This window comes from Carcharhinus amblyrhynchos, chromosome 31 (assembly GCF_965287045.1).
Source record: "Carcharhinus amblyrhynchos chromosome 31, sCarAmb.v2.hapA, whole genome shotgun sequence".
Classification (NCBI taxonomy): domain Eukaryota; kingdom Metazoa; phylum Chordata; class Chondrichthyes; order Carcharhiniformes; family Carcharhinidae; genus Carcharhinus; species Carcharhinus amblyrhynchos.
Window position 1 is genome coordinate 7,518,909 of NC_137354.1, and position 19,412 is coordinate 7,538,320.

The window sequence follows — 19,412 nt, forward strand, 5'->3', positions numbered from 1 at the left end:
TTTCCCCCAGATGCTCCGATTTCCTCCCACACTCCAAAGGTGTGTGGGTTATGTGGATTGGCCATACTAAATTTCCCTTTGTGTCCAAAGATGTGTAGGTTTGGTGGATTGGCCATGCTAAATTGCCCCTTTGTGAGCAAAAATGTGGAGGTTTGGTGAATTGGCCACATTAAGTTGTACCTTAGTGTCCAAAGATGTGTAGGTTTGGGGGATTGGCCATGCTAGATTGCCCCTTAGGGTCCCAAGTTGCGTAGGTTAAGGGGATTGGCAGAGTAAATGTGGAGGATTATGGGGGTAGGGCATGGTGTGGGTCTGGGTGGGATACTCTTTTGGAGAGTCAGTGCAGACTAGATGGGCCAAATGGTCTTTTTCTGCACTGTAGGGGTTCTATGATTCTAAAAGGTCTAAAGGCAAGTTGGTCCTTATTTCATGTCAACTGTTACTCTATCCCTTAAACCAGCTCCACTCCTTCCCCACACTCTGCAAGGAGAGTCTGAGTAGATGAGTCCTGTATTCCTGGATAACAAGACCCATAATACTGTCTTTAGAATCATAAAATCATGGAATCTACAGTGCAGAAGGAAGCCATTCAGCCCATCAAGTCTGCACCATCAACAATCCTACCCAGGCCCCATCCCCAAAACCCCACATATTTACCGTGCTAACCCCCCTGACACTAAGGGGCAATTTAGCATGGCCAATCCACCTAACCTGCATACCTTCAGACTGTGGGAGGAAATCTGAGTAACCAGAGGAAACCCACGCACACACAGAGAGAATGTACATTGGTATATATTAGTATAGATATATTTTACGACTTAAAGATTTCCTGAGTTACTTCACCGAACCATCTCCTGCTGTCTAAATGGTTAAAGACTCAAGTGAACATGATTAGAATTTACATTCAAATAATACCTCAAACTTACAGGGCTGAATGGTCGACTTGTGATCAGACCACTGGGGTCTGTGTGCACTCAGAGCGAGCTACAAGTCCCCTTTTAAGCGAAAATGAACACTGGTATGAAACAGTCGATCTGCCGATGCGGAGTGGGCAAACCCACAGAAGACAAGACAAGCTTTTACAGGCGATCAGTGGTTTGTGCCAAGGCTAATTTTACGACCATAAAAACCACAGAGGCTTCAACCTCCAACTGTTCGTCATCACCTGGACCACAAGAAGTGTGATTAATGTGTGCTGAAGCTTTGCAGTAAAGGGTCACACACTCGCTGGCCTTCAAATAAAGAATATCCACTTAATCATTCGTCAGTGCGATTTACTGAGAACGATACTCCCCTCACCCACACCCAATACTAGCTCATTCCATTATGACACCCTGAACCTGACATTATGTTCAAATGCCAGCAAGGTTCCATTTCATAAATATTTAAACTTTTTTTTATGCATCACCTTTTATGAGCGAAAATGAAAACTGTGAGAAGAAAGATTTACTTCCTCGTCTTCTGCTGAAGGTATCAACTTGGATCCCCGTGGAGGGGGGCTGTGGAAGGAACAGGGCCTCTGTCACTATCTGGGCAGTGATTACATCGAATTTTACAGCACAGTTAAAAAAAAAATACATCTGGCCCAACTGCTCTATTCTGGTGGTTACGTTTCTCATGGGCCCCCTCCCACCCTCCCACCCTCCTTCAATGTTAAGGTTTACTGATTAGTGTCACAAGTAGGCTTACATTAACACTGCAGTGAAGTTACTGTGAAAATCCCCTAGTTGCCACACTCTTGTTCAGGTGCACTGAGGGAAAATTTAGCACGGCCAATGCACCCTAACCAGCACGTCTTTCTAACTATGGAAGGAAACCGGAGCAAACCCACGCAGATATGGGGAGAACATGCAGACTCTGCACAGACAGTGACCCAAGGCCGGGAATTGAACCCAGGTCCCTGGTGCGGTGAGGCAGCAGTGCTAACCACTGTGCCACCGGGCCATCGAACCCTATTAACGGATCCCTCTATTCCATTGTTTCTCATCTGCTTATCCTGTTTCTCCTTTTTTTGTTGTTCGTCTGGACCATGTGGTAGGCAGTGAGTTCTTCATCCTAACCACTCTCTGGGTCGGTGTGTGCTTAGGGAGGCATCAGAAATAGCATTCACTGCAGAATAAGTCATGTCACTTCCTCCTGGCCCCCTCCCCCCACTCTTCTCCCCCAGGGGTTTCCGCTGAAGCCATTCTGTCTACTTCACTCAGGGTCAAGCGCCGTCATCGCTAGTCCTACTCAGCACTTCCCAAATTGAATGAGCAGCTACCTGCCTGACCTCGTGGTGATCTTGGACTGGCAGTTTGCGTGTGCCAGCGGACCTTGCTGCAATCAAACCAGAGGCAGCGTCAACTGCGATAAGCTCAGTCTTGTATCAGATGCGAAACTGCACACAGAATGAACTCCAGTAGCCTCAGGGAAAGCAAACTGACAAAGTTCAATCGGAGTAAGGTTTCGATAAGATTTAGGTGATAAATTTGGGAATGGTCACTTCTGTTGCCATGGCCAGAACCCATTGACCTCAACCCATTCTTGGCCTTGACTGAAAAATCTATATTAGCTCCCTGCTCCCAGTGCCTTTGAAAACACTTAGCCTCATTGCTGTGGTTAACCTCAAAATTCTTCCAAGTTTAAACCTCTTCCCTAATGCTGGATTCCCCTGGCTCCAATATTCTATATAAATGTATTCCCTTTCTTCGGCAGAGTTTCCACCTGCTTCAGACCTTGACTTCGCTCCCAAAAAACTGCCCTTAAAACATCCGGAAGTCCAGTTTTGTGGACCCCGTTTTGTGCTCTTACCCCCGGATTTCTCCCACCTCGGCCTCAGCATCTATCCTCACCGATACTTTCCTGTGAAGAGACTTGTGTTGTTTCTTCCACTAAAAGTAGTAGATGCCTTTGTGTTTGTTGCTCTTCATGACGGAAGCATTGTGCCTTCACTGAGATGTCAAGCTGAGGACCCGTCTCCCTGTTTCAGTGATGTGGAATTGCCGATATTAGATGGCGGTGGGCACAGTAAGAAGTCTCACAACACCAGGTTAAAGTCCAACATGTTTATCTGGTATTGTACGAACTAGACAAGCAAGAGAGTACTCCAGGTACCCGAGGCCATAATTTTCCTTGGCTAAGGAAATTCGGCATGTCCACTATGACTCTCACCAACTGTTACAGATGCATTCTTTCCAGATGTATCATAGCCTGGTGTGGCTCCTGCTTTGTCCAAGACCGCAAGGAACTGCAAAAGATTGTGAATGAAACCCAGTCCATCATGCAAACCAGTCTCCCATCCATGCATCTGTCTACATTTCCCGCTACCTTGGGAAAACAGCCAGCATAATCAAGGACTCCACGCACCCTGGACATTCTGTCTTTCACTTTCTCCCATCAGGAAGAAGATACAAAAGTCTGAGGTCACATCTCAACTGACTCAAGAACAGCTTCTCCCCTGCTGCTGTCAGACTTTGAATGGACTGACCTTATATTTAATTGATCTTTCTCTACACCCTAACTATGACTGTAACACTAAACTCTGCACCCTCTCCTTTCCTTCTCCCCATGTACTCTATGAACGGTATGCTTTGGCTGTATAGCGTGCAAGAAACAATACTTTTCATTGTATCCCAATACATGTGACAAAAATAAAGTGTAGAATACAAAAGCAGGGAAGTCATGTTGGAGTTGTGTAGAACCTTAGTAAGGCCGCAGCTGGAGTACTGTGTGCAGTTATGGTCGCCACATTATTGGAAGGTTGTGAACACACTGGAAGGGGTGCAGAACGGAGTTGAGGAGGAACTTCTTCACTCAAAGGGTGGTGAATCTCTGGAATTCTTTGCCCATTGAAGTGGTGGAGGCTACCTCACTAAATATATTTAAGACACGGGTAGATAGGTTTTTGACAGACAAGGGAATTAAGGGTTATGGGGATAAAGCGGGAAAGTGGGACTGATCCACTTCAGATCAGCCATGATCTTATTGAATGGCGGGGCAGGCTCGAAGGGCTAGATGGCCTACTCCTGCTCCTATTTCTTATGTTCTTATGACCCAAGCCAGGAATCAAACCCAAGTCCCTGGAACTGTGAGACAGCAGTGCTCACCACTGAGTCACCATGCCACTGAATGTGTCGGTGTGGACTCAGTGGGCTGAAGGACCTCTTCCATGATGTATGATTCTATGAAATTAAACATTTCAGCCGCCTTAAACACCACAACCAAGAACACATCTGTGGGAAGAAGGCTGCTAGAGCATCCCTCAAAACAATCACCACTCTCTGTTGAAGCCTCCATGAGCCGGAGGGAGATATTCCCAAAGGGCAGGTCCTTACTGAGATAAGAGTCATCAAACAGGAAAAGACCAATTAGCCTATCAAAGTCTGCACCTGCTTCAAATTGCCTCATTCACTCGTAATACATCCAGCAAGTCTGGGTCAATCGAATCTATCACATCTTGAACACACTTTGACCAGAATGTCTATTCATTTGATTCAAATGATCAGTAGTTATTGTAGGTATTCGTCCAAAGATCTATACTGAAACTCCATCCCAGGCAGCATCCGGGTGAATCTCCTCTGCACCCCGTCCAGTGTTATCACATCCTTCTGATAATGTGGTGCCCAAAACTGCACACAGTGCCCCAGCTGTGGCCTCACCAAAGTTCTATACAACTCCATCATGATTTCCCTGCTTTTGCAATCTATGCTTTATTTTTGTCACATGTATTGGTATGCAGTCAAAAGTATTGTTCCTTGCGTGCTATACAGACGAAACACACCGATCATAGAGTACATAGGGAAGAAGGAAAGGAGATGGTGCAGAATATAATGTTACAGTCATAGCTCAGCTGCAGAGAGAGATCAGCTTAATATAAGGTAGGACCGCAGGAATCATAGCGGACAAGACAGGAAATGCAGTGGACCGTTTAAAGTTCCGTTGAGTTTGGACAGGACTTCCGGCCTCGGGCTGTGCCAGGTTGGAGAATCCCACCCCTAATATTATCAGGCAAAGGTGCAGACTTGATGAGCCAAATGGCCTCCTTCTGCACTGTAAGGATTCTATGAAATATCAAAACAAATAATAATGAGTTATTGAAGAATATTGAATATTCTATATAATAGGATATTGAAGAAAATTTTATTTCTTTCTCAAAGTTACAAAGCCAGATTGGCTAGGGCTTAATCCATCTCTTTGTTGGCTTCAAAAAACAAGTAAAACTGAATCCAATTCACAGTCCCCACATAAAAGATCCAAGCTGACAAGAGCAATGCACCTGATCTCGGGCATGATCCAAAGACTTGTTCTCTCCTCCTGTCCCTTGTTCGATCGGCCTCACCAATCCCCCCATCCCACCCTCCGGTGTTTCCTTCAGGTCCATGTTAACATAGAACCCTACAGTGCAGAAGGAGGCCAATTGGCCCATCGAATCTGCACCATCCACAATCCCTCTCAGGCCCTATCCCTGTGCATTGGCATTATTTTTCTGCACTGAAGGCGCCATCTAAATGCAAATTGTTGTTGTGCCTCAGGCAATCACTGGGCCAGGTCTTCAACCATCAGATTAGAAAAGAAGTGGAAAATATAACCCTTGCTTAAACTTTGCTAGCTAGTCCTCCTGACACTAAGGGGCAATTTAGCATGGCCAATCAACCTAATCTGCACATCTTTCAGACTGTGGGAGGAAACCCATGCAGTCACGAGGAGAACGTGCAAACGCCACACAGACAATGACCCAAGCCGGGAATCGAACCCAGGTCCCTGCCGCTGTGAGACAGCAGGGTTACCCACTGTGCCACTTTGCCTATGTTTTGCCTTAACCGACTTAAGGGTTGAGGCAAAACAAAACGGAAAAAAAGGAGAGGAAAGGGAAGAGAAAATTCCAGAACATTCCTTCCTGACTCTCCTCCAGCGCTCCTGAAGATCACATTGACCACGCTCAGGCTTACCTGGTACAGGACGTGACCCCGGCGTCCGACCCAGAAGGGGTCCAGCTTTATCCCGAAGGTGTTCAGGAAATGAACACAAGTCACAGCACATTCCAAAGGCTCACAACTCCCTGAGAAAGGATGAACTGTCCCCCATCCAGCCAATGTTCCTTGCGCAGTTTCAATGCATCGCATTATTACACACATACATTCCAAAGATGATACAGGATTCCTGGATTGAATGCTGACAGCAACTGAAGCATTTTACACCTTATTCAAAGGAATCCAAGACCTACACTGAGCAAAAAAGCAGACACCTCTCAGTTCAACAACTCACTTAAAGGACAGCACCTCTGTTCTGGGACCTGGAAGCTCAATGTGCTGTTAACAATATATTATAATACCCTCCCCCATTGCTCAATACACCCCATTATGCTCCTACCCGGTTCTCCCATGGGCTAAGCTCAGATATCATTTATAAATTAAATTTCCATTGTGACTGAGTCCCCACAGATTAAATCGGACTCTTGTTATATGTTTGTAGCAATCTTGAAAAGTGGTGACACACCGATTGAGGGAAGGCACGTGCCTCGCACTGTCCTTCAGATAAACGTCTCAAAAGCAGGCACGGAGGAATATTACTTACTGTGCGTGGAAGAGTTGACCGGAGATGGATCATTTCCCCACCCTGGGGATTTGTGCCGGCTGTAACCTTATCTCAGCCAGATGGGGGTCGGGTAATGGAAGGAGATAATTGGCTCACCATGTTATTTGAGTGCATGTAACACGAACAGATTAAAAGGAGCTAATGCAACTCCTCTGCTGCTCTCTTTAAGCTACATATCCAGAATGGAGTTCGGGAGAGGAGTTCAGTGACATTGTGGGTTGAGAGAGCAGAGCTTAACAATATATTATATTGTCATACAGGGTGCTAATTTTCACTTCCTTTCTGATCCGATGGTTGGAGACCCAGCCCAGAGACACAACAACAATTTGTGCTGATATGGCGCCTTCAATGCAGAAAAGTACATTCCCTTCCCAAGGTTTTGCCTCACGATTAGACATTTCACCTTCAGCCAGCTGGGACCCCATGCCTTGGGATTCTCCCCTAAATCCTTTGTGCCTCTCCAACTCCCTCTCCTATGTGAAGATGTTCCTGAAAATCCACATCTGAGAGCAAATGTTTACCCCTCCCCATTTACTAATTCCACCTTTAATTCAGTGACCATTTCACACTGGATTAAGGTGCTTCAGAGAATGGAACAGTTGGCTAATGTGGAGCATTAATACTGACATGGACCACTTAGAATGAATGATCACTGCTGCCTCACAGCACCAGAGATCCGGTGACTATGTGGAGTTTATATGCTCCCTCCATGTCTGCATGGGTTTCCTCCGGGTGTTCCGGTTTCCTCCCACAGTCCAAGGATGTGTAGGTTAGATTGATTGGCCATTGTCCCTTAGTGTCAGGGAGATTAGCAGGGTAAATATGTGGGGTTTCAGGAATAGGACATGGTGTGGGATTGTTGTCGGTGCAGGCTCGATGGGCTGAATGGCCCCTTTCTGTACTGTAGGGGTTGTATGATTCTACGATACCCCCAATGTAGAAAAATAATCCTCAGGTGCTTCAGAGAATCAGAATGGGATAATAGGCTTGTGTGAAGCATAAATACCAGCATGGACCAATTAGAATGAATGTAAATTCTCCGAAAGCTTGTGCTACCAAATAAACCAGTTGGACTTTAACCTGGTGCTGTGAGTCTACTTACTGTAAATTCAATAACCCAATGTGAAGCAGCCATTGAGTAAATGGAGTGACCGAACATTTACCCTAAGGTCTGGATTTTCAGAAAGGTCCTTAACATAGGAAAAGGAAGTTGGAGAGGCACAAGAGGGTTTGGGAGAGAATCCCAGGGCATGGTGTCCTGACTGGCTGAAGGTTAAATGCCTAATCAGGAGGCAAAGCCTTGGGAAGGGATTGTATTATACTGTCAGGTGAATTACACTGTAAATGGCAGAACCCTTAGGAACATTAACGTACAGAGGGATCTGGGTCCACAGTTCCATAAAAGTGGCAACACTGGTGGCCAAGGCGATTAAGAAATCATTTGGTGTGTGTGCTTTGAGTATTGAGTTCAAGAGTTGGAAAATCATGTTGCAGCAATATAAAGTCTTGGTTAGGCCACATTTTGGGTGTTGTGTGCAGTTCTAGTCACCACACTATCAGAAGGACATACAAGCTTTGGAGAGAGTGCAAAGAGGGTTCACCAGGATGTTTTCTGGCCTCAAGGGTGTTGACCATGGGGAGATGTTGGACAAATTAGGATTGCTTTCACTGGGAAGATGGAGGCTGATAGAGATCTACAAAATTGTGAGAGGCATAGACTGGGTGGATAGTCAGAGGCTTTTTCCCGGGGTGGAGGTATCAATTACAATCTGAGCCACTTCAGATCAGCCATGATCTTATTGAATGGCGGGGCAGGCTCGAGGGGCTAGATGGCCTACTCCTGCTCCTATTTCTTATGTTATGTTCTTATGTTACGTTCTTATTACAAGCGGGCACAGGTTAAAGGTGAGAGGAGGAAAGTTTAGGGGAGACGTGCGGTTTTTCATGCTGAGAGCAGCGGGCGCCTGGAACCCGCTGCTAGAGGAGGCGGTGGAAGCAGGCATACTAACAACATTTAAGAGGCATCTGGATGGGTACACGAATAGGGAGGGAATAGAGGGAAACAGACCGAGTAAGGGCAGAAATTTTTGTTTAGTTTAATTAGGGCATCATGATCAGCATGGGTTTGGAGGACTGAAGGGCCTGTCCCTTTGCTGTACTATTTTTGCTCTTTATTCTTGTTCTTTGTATGGGGGGGTTGGAAAATCAGAGAGGTATGGGGAGTTGAAGGAAGCTACAAAAGTGGTAGGTGATAACACCACAAAGAGGTTTTAAACACTGGGGTAAGAATTTTCAATCTAAGATTTTGGAATTCTGACCTGAGGGATCTGGGGTCAGAGTCTCTCACATGAAGAGTTTCTTAGAAGCACCAGGAAAAAGTGTCACACTTACAGCTTGAGCTAATGGCACAGTGGTTAGCACTGCTGCCTCACAGTGCCAGGGACCCAGGGTTCGATTCTGGCCTGGGGTCACCGTCTATGTGTGGACTTTGCATGTTCTCTCCGTGTCTGCATGGGTTTCCTCTGGGTGCTCCGGTTTCCTTCCACAGCCCAAAGATGTGCAGGTTAAATGGATTGGCCGTGCTAAGTTGCCCCTTAGTGCCCAAAATGTGCAGGTTAGGGGGATTAGCCATGGTAAATGCATGTGGTTACAGGAGAGGGCTTAGGTAAGACACTCTGTCAGAGAGTCAGTGCAGAATAGCCCTTCTTCTGCGCTGGAGGGATTCACTGATTCCAGTGTTTCCAAGATTGCCAAGGGATTAAGGAGCAGTTTGATTCTAATGTGAGAAAGCCGAGTTATTATCAGAACAATAAAGTACAATGGTTTGTGCTTTATTCCAGTTTCTCTTTTGGATATTAGTTATAATATTGGAGATGGGAAATAAAGATTATTTGATTGGGTTAGATCAAAAGTAAAGTCTTCAGGAATGCAGACTACCAGAGTCAACAACAGATTATAGAATCCGGTAGCCATCAAAAGTGCTGCTTCTTCTCAGAATCTTTGTCAGATCTTCCAGCACAATGTTATTTTTCAAACTTTTAAAGGTTGGATTGGGATCCGGGATCACAAAGTGATCAGGAAGAGGTGTTTTGTTCCAGGGCTGCTGTCACTCATTTTGGGACTACTTTTACAAGCTGACACAGAGTAAACAAGGTGACAAGCTGACAGATTCCTCTACAGGAGCTTGTGATGTGATCAATGATAATTGGTTGGCAATTAAAAAGAGAACGTTTGTTACTGAGTAGTTGGTGAGAATGTGAAACCCCCTACCACGAAGAGTCGCTGAGGCGAACGCATTGCACTGAAGCAGCATGGTGTCATGGTGGCACAGTGATTAGCATTGCTGCCCCATGGCACCAGGGACCAGGGTTCAATTCCGGCCTCAGGTCACTGTCTTTGTGGAGTTTGCACATTCTCCCTGTGTCTGGATGGGTTTCCCCTGGGTGCCCCGGTTTCCTCCCACACTCCAAAGACGTGCTGGTGATTGGCCACGCTAAATTGACTGCAGTGTCAAGGGGGTTAGCAGGACAAATATGTGGGTTGATGGGAATAGGACCTGCATGGATTGTGGTTGGTGCAGACTTGATGGGCCGAATGGCCTCCTTCTACACTGTGATAATCTATGATTCTATGAAGCAACTCACCAAAGTTTCCTTAGAAGGTCCTTCCAAATTTGGAACTGTACCCTCTACCACTTAGAAGGACAAGGGCAGCAGATGCATAGCAACCCAATAACTTTCTGATTTTCTACCCCCTATACACTCTTTTCCTCAGGCTTTGCTCACTATTAGCTATTCATGCCTTCAGCCAGCCAGGACTCCATGCCTTGAGACACTCCCCCAAATCCTTTCTGCCTCTCCAACTCCCCCTCCTGAAAAGACTCACCTGAAGACCAACATCTTAATGTAAATGTTCACCCCTCTATTTATTAATTCCTCCTTTAATTCAGTGGCCTTTTCATATTGGATTACACTGAATTTACATTCATTCTAATTGGTCCAAGCCAGTCTTTATGCTCCACACAAGCCAATTGTCCCATTGATGAAACTGCACACAGGCAGTGACCTAAGGATGGAATCGAAACTGGGTCCCTGGAGCCGTGAGGCAGCAGTGCTATCTACTGTGTCAATGTGCTGCCCTAGGACCAGAATGAGTCAGTTGAGTTGAAAGACCTGTTTCTGTGCTGTAAACACTTGGTCACAACATTGGTTCCAATCCAGCTCAGTGTAGTGCTGTCCAATGCGATCAACATAGCAGTGGATCGATCACAAGGAGATGAGAGTTATTTTGGATGAAGAAGCTACTCAGTGTGAGCCAAATGGTCAACCAGTGATTGACAAGACAACACATTCCAGATCAATATAGGCCATGTTGTATAACATAGCATCAGTGCATTCTGACAACGAATGATACATTGCTTCAGATACACAGTTAACCCAGCGGAACGTCACACACCAACTCTACACAATAGCCTGTCCAAAATATTAACTAACATTATGAATGCGGTGACTCTGGGCTGGATGACCATTTATGATAAACATTATGAAAATTACTCCTGAAGTGAAGAGAAACACCTAACACACTCTCCACAGTGACCTGGGTATCAGAGGTACTTCCTGACTAAGTGCTCCAAGTTTATAACTTCCCCACTAATGAAGGTGCATCAGTTCAGAGATCACTTGTGCTTTCCTTGCTGTTGATTTGAGCCACCGAACGACTGGAAATAATACACAGTGCAATCAGCGTTCACAAAGCCCCTTCAGAGGAGCAATACTCAGGTTAAGCAAGGAAGCAGCGATTAATGCTGCTTTTGCAAAAGGGCCCCAATCACAGGCCAATCTTCTGGATAATAATGTCAGCTCAGCTTGCACCCTGGGCCTCATCACTTCCTGCATGGTCTTTATTGCTGACCATGTTGTTAACTATAAAAGTCGTTTAAGATTAAGTGTAGTATCTGCTCAGCCTTCTGGCTAAGTCAAGCATCAAATCAAACCCAAGATGGAATGCAAACATTTTTCATGTCAGCTTGGGCCTTGTATTTTGATTGAGTTGATTTGATTTATTATTGTCACATGTATTAGTATACAGTGAACAGTATTGCTTCTTGTGTGCAATACAGACAAAGCATACCATTCATTGAGAAGGAAAGGAGAGAGTGCAGAATGTAGTGTTACAGTCATAGCTAAGGTGCAGAGAAAGATCAACTTAATGTGAGGTAGGTCCATTCAAAATTCTGATGGCAGCAGGGAAGAAGCTGTTTTTGAGTCGGTTAGTACATGACCTCAGACTTTTGTATCTTTTTCCTAACGGAAGAAGGTGGAAGGGAGAATGTTCAGGTGTATGGGGTCCTTAATTATGCTGGCTGCTTTGCCAAGGCAGCGGGAAGGGTAAACAGAGTCAATGGATGGAATGTTGGTTTGAGTGATGGATTGGGCTACATTTAGGACCTTTTGCAGTGCCTTGCAGTTTTGGGCAGAGCAGGAGCCCATACTAAGCTGTGATACAACCAGAAAGAATGCTTTCTATGGTGCATCTGGAAAAGTTGGTTAGGGTCATAGCTAACATGTAAAATTTCCATCTTCTTCTGAGAAAGTAGAGGCGTTGCTGGGATTCTCTTAACTATGGTGTTGGCATTGGGGGGGGGGAAGCCATGACAGGTTGTTGTGAGCTGGAAGCCTAAGAACTTGAAGCTCTCGACCATTTCTAATTGGTTTTTGGGGCAAGGAGATGGAATACTGTCTCACCTTGCCTGCTCTGCACACTGGTGATGTGACTTTAAGAATAGAATAAAACATTTTTTCAAATATAGCTTAAGGGAGTTCAAAACATACCTGGGCAGAGTAGGTGGAAACCAGAGGAAGTGGAAAGCGCTCTGTGGGTTCGAACACAGATTGAAAGGGGAAGGTTTATTGGTCCTACCCTTAAATCCATTTTGGATCGACTGAAGAACAGCTTCTTCCTTGCTGTCATCAGACTTTTGAATGGACCGTCCTTATATTAAATTAATCTTTCCCTTCACCCTAGTTATCTGTAACAAGACATTCTTCACCCTCTCCTTTCCTTCTCCCCTATGTTTAAGTTTAATTATTAGTCACAAGTAGGCTTACATTAACAGTGCAATGAAGTTAATGTGAAAATTCCCCTAGTCACCACATGCTGGCCCCTGTTTGGGTACACTGAGGGAGAATTTAGCATGGCCAATGCACCTATTTTCATGTGTTTATGTTGCCGGTCTCTGTGACACTAAGGGGCAATTTAGCATGGCCAGTCCACTTAACCTGCACATCTTTGCAGTGTGGGAAGGAACCGGAGCACCCGGAGGAAACCCACGCAGACACGGGGAGAATGTGCAAACTCCACACAGACAGTGTCCCAAGCCAGGAATCGAACTCAGATCCCTGGCACGGCGAGGCAGCAGTGCTAACCACTAGGTACTCTATGAACTGTGTGTTTTATCTGTGTAGCGCGCAAGAAACAATACTACTCACCGTATCCCAATACACGTGACAATGGTAAGTCGAGTCAAATCGAAGGAAGTATGGGGAGGCAATGCTTGGGTGGGGGAGGGGGGTTAGGAATGGGATAAAAATAATCTCATCATTCCACATGGTTTGGTTGATCAGGTGGTGGGAGCAGCTGTGCCCCAGTTTCCCACAGGTGCCCCTCAGTGGAAAGGGAACACCTGTGTGGCTGGATTTATCTTCGGTTTTCTCCAAGGCAACTCTTTGTTTTGCAGCACCTGAGACTCGGTTGCCCGTGGCGATCTGATAATAATGCCACATAATTCCTTGAAGTCACCTGTCACGAGAATACACGATTAATGATCCTTGGCTTCACTGACTGCGGTCTTACACTGTGGATTTAAACAACACCGTCTATTGCTGATGGATTCAGCAACGGATGGCAGGAGTTTGCGGTGAAGTACGTCCTGTGTTGCACTGCGAGGTATCTTTTAATTGATCGCCCGCCAAGGATAGAGGAACAGTAAGAGAAGGACCCGTGTTGGTGTCACATCGTCCATAACCTTAGTATGTCTCAAAGAACCCCATCGGCACTGAGATACTTTCGAAGCATTATTAGCGCAGCAGTTAACTTGGGTATATTACAACAGTGACTCCACTGGCTGTAAAACCCTACATCCAGTGGTCGTGAACCATAGAATCCCTACAAAGAGGCCATTCAGCCCATCCAGCTTACTGGACGTTCACAGCAAAGCCAGAGAATTTGGCACCCAGCCAAGTTTCTGTTCACTGCAGCGGGACTGGAAAATCCCACCGGCGTGAATAGCTGTAACACTCTGGCCATCGAGTCTGCATCGACTCTCTGAAAGGGCATCGTGCCCAGGGCCATTCTACCCCAGCCACCCCACCCCACCCCGCTCTATCTCTGTAACCTCATGTGTTTTACGATGATCAATCCACCAACCTGTACAAGGAGACCATTCTGCCCATCACGTCTGCACTAATTCTCTGAAAGAACGTCCTAGCCAGGAATTAATTCTGAACTCCATCTCTAACCTACACATCTTGGGACACTAAGGGTCAATTTAGCATGGCCAATCCACCTAAGGTACACATCTTGGGACACTGAGTGGCAAATTAGCACTGCCAATCCACTTAACCTGCACATCTTTGGACTGTGGGAGGAAGCCAAAGCACCTGGAGGAAACCCACACAGACACGGGGAGAATGTGCAGACTCCACACAGACAATGATCCAAGGCCAGAATCGAACCCAAGCCCCTGGCGCTGTGAGACAGCAGTGCTAACCACTGTGCCGCTGTGCTGTGAAAGGCGCTTTATAAATGCAATTTTTTAAAATTATGAATGTTTGCTCCTGGTCTGATTGTAAATGACTGGATATTCTGGAATTATTTTCTCAAACCCATTGAATACTTTGTGGTCGGCAATGAAACCTTCTTCCCCCAGATTCCAAACAGAAGCTGCCGTGAGCACTCCTCACAACTTGAAAATCCTTTTTACCATTCTTGTTGTTCTGTGCAGGTATGAAGTGGTAACAGCACGGGGTGATAGTAAGCCTCGGTGAGGTGTCCACTCACTTACACGGCACGGCACTGGCAAGATAGCCTAATGCCTAAGCTGTAGTTTCAATTGCATCTCCTGGAAACTGATTACCAACACTCTCCAATGTCCCTGAGAATTTACTTTTTATCCATGTTTTGTGTGGGGCAATTTCAGATGATTTGTGGAGATGCGAGTAAACGACAGAATCACAGAATTGTTACCGTGCAGAAGGAGGCCATTCGGCCCATTGGGCAGGATTTTACAGCCTCGCTTGTCCTGAAACAGTAAAATCCTGCCCCAGGTCAACGGACCTTTCCATGCTCCAGCCCCTCGCCCACTCCGATTTCCATGGTGGGAGGAACAATACAATTCCGGCCATTGTGTTCTTGCCAGCTCGACACTTTCATCTAGTGCCATTCCCTGTAACCCTTCTTACGTTTCAGAGAATGATCTAATTCTCTTCTGAATGCCTCAATAGAACCTGTACTGGCCGTGCTAAATTGCCCACTCTCTCCTTTCCTTCTGTATGAACGGTATGATTTGTCTGAACAGCGTGCAAGAAACAATACTCGCTGTATACTAATAAATGTGACAATAATAAATCAAATCAAATCAAACCAAACCCTCCATGTGAAAAAGTTGCTTGTTTGGTCAATTTTAAATCTTCCCCTCTCACCTTGAACCTGTTCCCTCTAGTTTTGGACTCTCCTATCTTGGGGCAAAAGATCTTGGCTATTCACCTTATCTATGCCCCTCATGATTTTATAAACCTCTATCAGGTCATCCCTTATACTCCTACACTCCAGGGAAAAAAGCCCCCCCTTTCCAGCCTCTCCTTACAATTCAAACCTTCCAATCCTGGTAACATCCTTGTAAATCTTGCTTTACCATTTTGAACGCCTGCTCCATTATCTCCCTTTTTGACCCTGTGGTTTCACTGGGACACAGACCAGCAAAGGACCATTTCACTCATTGAAAAGCGCTACATAAATGTCGGCTGTATTGGTCTAGAATCGCCCCCACGCCTGTAACAAACAGAACCGACCCCCTCCATGGTGAGGGTTTGTGTCTGTGCAATTGGAATTGGCTCCATCCTCCCACTTAGAAGTCTGACCGATGAAGCCATCTTCCCCCACACCGCCCACATTGTCCCAGCAAAGACAACTGTGCTTGAGTGAAAGCAGAGTAGCTAATGGTGCCAGTCTAAACCGTTGCTAGGACAGCACAGTGGCACAGTGGTTAGCACTGCTGCCTCACAACTCCAGGGACCTGGGTTCGATTCCTGGCTTGGGTCACTGTTTGTGTGGAGTCTGCACATTCTCCCTGTGGCTGCTGGTTTCCTCCCATAGTCCAAAGATGTGAGGGTCAGGTGGATTGACCATGCTAACTTGCCCCTTAATGTTCTGGGATGCAGAGGTTGGAGAAATTAGCGGGGTAAATGTGTGGTATTACGGGGATAGGACCTGGGTGGGATTGTTGTGGGTGCGGACTCAATGGGCCTCCTTCCACACTGTAGGGATTCATCATCATAGAAACCCTACAGTACAGAAAGAGGCCATTCAGCCCATCCAGTCTGTATTGAATCATAGGATCCTATGAGTCATGTTGCCAAAACTTGATGCCAAAGCAGCACCCAATGCCAGGACTGCTGGAGATGTTGGCAAAGTAATTCTTTCATTATGGTACAGATGGTGGCCATTTGGCCCATTGAATCCATACCTGCTCTCGGTAGAAAATTCCAGTCAATCCCATTGCTCGATTTCAGTCGCCCGACAAGTTTATTTCCCTCAGTGTCCATTCAATTTCCCTTTCGAAATGATTCACGGGGCAGGATTTTACAGCCTCGCTCAACCTGAGACTGGAAAATCCCATCTGAGGTCAACGGACATTCCCATTGTGAGCCTCTCGCCTGGTCTGATTCCGTGGCGGGCACAGGCAGTAGAATTCCAGTGATGGTCTCTGCTTCCTCCACCCTTGTAGACAGTGGCCTTCTCCAATACCGCTTGTTCCATAAAAATATTCTTCCTCACGTCCCTCCTGAATCCCACCTGCGTCTCCTGGTCCTCAACTGCAGTGTCCACTCGCAGAAACAGCTTGTCTTTGACCACCTTTCTTATACGTGCAGCGATCTTACCAGCTGTCCACGCCACTTACCCACTGCGGAAAATTTGGAGCCCAGCCTATTTTTCATTCGCTGCAGCGGGATGGGAAAATCTCGCCGGCGTGGACATCCCAGCTGTAATCTCACCCACCTCGAACAACCATTGGCGTTAAGGATGGTAAAACCATCCAATGGTATCTTCCCACTTACTCATCAAAGGGTTGAACTTATTCAATGCACATCAGCGACCAAACGTGACGCATGTTTGCGTACATACATGTCGTTTTGTTTCTGGGCAAATTTCTTTCCGGACCACATGCCACCCGGTCACCGCACGCAACCGGGGACTAGGAATCCAGGTGCACATGCCAACAAGCCCTCTGATCAATCTATTGCCACCCAGAAAGATACACCCCACAGGGGAACCCCCAGTGGCAAACAGCCTCCGCGCTTAACGACGCACCCTCCTACACTCCAACAGCGAACCCACCTCAAAATGCCTCATTGGCTCTGAGACACTTAAGGACATCTCGAAAGGCGCTACATCAATGCAGGTCCCTCTCTCCTTCGATGGGGATGGGAAGGGGGGGGGGGCTGCTGGGTTAGCTCAGCCTGAGAACGCTGGGAGTGGTAGAATTGGAAATAATTATTTTTGACTGGGGAAATGGGGGGGAGGAGGGGGTGGGGAGAACGTGAGAACTGCCATAAAGCTATTTAAAGAACAACAGGGGAAGTCTATTCAGCTTTAAGCGTGGAGCGTTCAACCTCTAGGAATTATAACACCTCTGTAAGAGGGAAGAAACGGGGAATATTGACGGGAGGGAGAGTGCCTGATTAGCTATTCAAATTATTGTGAGGGAGTATAATAGCTCATGTCAATGAGTATGCCTTTACTGTCTAATTTGATGACTTGGCAATGAAATCCCTGCGCTGCACCCACAGTTTCACTCACTCATTCACTCACTATACTTAAGCCACATTACCACTGTGCCTGAATACCCGACTGTCAGTGCCTCTGGCTTGAGCACAGCGCGCAAGCTTAAGCTCGTTTACCTGTCTGCAGTCCGTGCTTCGGCAGCTGTTGCTAAGCACTGAAAAATCCCCTGGAAGATCCCGGCAGATCCTGTCCAGCCATGCTGGGAAACGGAGCGGTGGTCTCTGCCGACTCCAGCGAGCTGTACTCCTGACAGCTCTGAACGGAGAGGGGGAGTGAGGAGGTGGTGGGGAGTGGGGTGGGGGGGTAGGGGGGGGATGGGGAGAGCCTCCCCGGCTGAGGAGGACTCTATTGAAGAGACACGGGAGGGTGCGGTGAGATGAGGACTGTACCATTTAAGGAGCAAGAGCCGTCTTGCAGGAATCGAAAACTGAAGAGGACCCAGGGCTAAAAAAAAATAAAGGCGACAAATTCAATCAAAGCTTCGCTAAACGGCTCCACTTTGCCAGCCTGCGAGCTGGTTCCATCTCGCTTCTTTTCAAAACTGCACTAACTAGCAGGCTGCTGCCACAGCGAGAATTGTTAACTAGCCTCCAGCAGTTATTGCTAAACATTTGAAAAGCTAAATATAGAATTCTGTGCGTGTGCCTGTGTGTGTGTGTGCGTGTGTGTGTCTGTGCGTGTGTGTATGTGTGTGTATGTGTGTATGTGTGTGTGTGTGTATGTGTGTGTGTGTCTGTGTATGTGTGTGCGTGTGTGTGTGCGTGTGTGTATGTGTGTATGTGTGTGTGTGTGTATGTGTGTGTGTGTCTGTGTATGTGTGTGCGTGTGTGTGTGCGTGTGTGTATGTGTGTGTATGTGTGTATGTGTGTGTGTGTATGTGTGTGTGTGTCTGTGAGTGTGTGTGTCTGTGAGTGTGTGTGTGTGTGTGTCTGTGTGTATGTCTGTGAGTGTGAGTGTGCGCGTGTGTGTGTCTGTGAGTGTGTGTGTGTCTGTCTGTGTGTCTGTGAGTCTGTGTGTCTGTGAGTGAGTGTGTGTCTGTGTGTGTGTGTCTGTGAGTGTGTGTGAGTGTGTGTCTGTGAGTGTGTGAGTGTGTGTGTGTCTGTGTGTCTGTGAGTGTGTGTGTCTGTCTGTGAGTGTGTGTGTGTGTCTATGTGTCTGTGTGTGTGTATCTGTGAGTGTGTGTGTGTGTCTGTCTGTGTGTCCGTGAGTCTGTGTGTCTGTGAGTGTGTGTGTGTCTGTGTGTCTGTGAGTGTGTGTGTGAGTGTGTGTGTGTCTGTGAGTGTGTGAGTGTGTGTGTGTCTGTGTGTCTGTGAGTGTGTGTGTGTGTGTGTGTTCAGGAGGGATTTGACGAGATTCTAGGAACAATCATCGAGGTAATGATTGAAAGAAAAGTGTTGGGATGATTGATGAATGCGGAAGGCGGGCACCTGGAAACAATCGCAGGGGAGTATCGATCTCGCCAAGTGGGACAAATAAGTTTATATTCTGAGCAATGGCCACTCAGCAGGGCTACATTCCAACTGAGTTCCGGTGGAATGTAGTGTCGGAAACGCTCAGTTGGGTATCTTCTGGGGAAGGGGGAGAGGGGAACAGTATCAACACTTGGAAAAGTAAAAAAGACTAGAAGCAGGAGGAGGCCATTTGGCCCTTCGAGCCTGTTCCGCCATTCGTTTTGATCACCATGGAATTCAATATCCTGACCCTCCCATGTTTCACTGGCTCTTGAGTTCAACACGCGTAGGCCGTAGAAACATAGAAACATAGAACAGTACTGC

At 46.6% G+C, this 19,412-nt stretch overlaps 1 protein-coding gene across 3 annotated transcripts in view; it reads right to left on the reverse strand.

Annotated features, from left to right (window-relative positions):
- The window catches only part of LOC145360430 (ras-GEF domain-containing family member 1A-like), a 201,344-nt gene extending 183,471 nt beyond the window's left edge, over nucleotides 1–17,873 (reverse strand). The window contains exon 1 of one of the 3 annotated variants that reach the window (XM_080215637.1): nucleotides 17,754–17,873. Coding sequence is in view for 1 of the 3 variants with exons in the window: in XM_080215636.1 (XP_080071762.1) it covers nucleotides 5,931–6,021 (91 nt within the window). In the remaining 2 variants the exon portion in view is untranslated. Of the gene's footprint in view, nucleotides 1–5,930; nucleotides 6,190–6,555; nucleotides 6,571–17,753 lie in introns of those variants that run through there. The other 2 variants (XM_080215638.1, XM_080215636.1) reach the window with 2 other exon arrangements.
- Nucleotides 17,874–19,412: the final 1,539 nt, after the last annotated feature.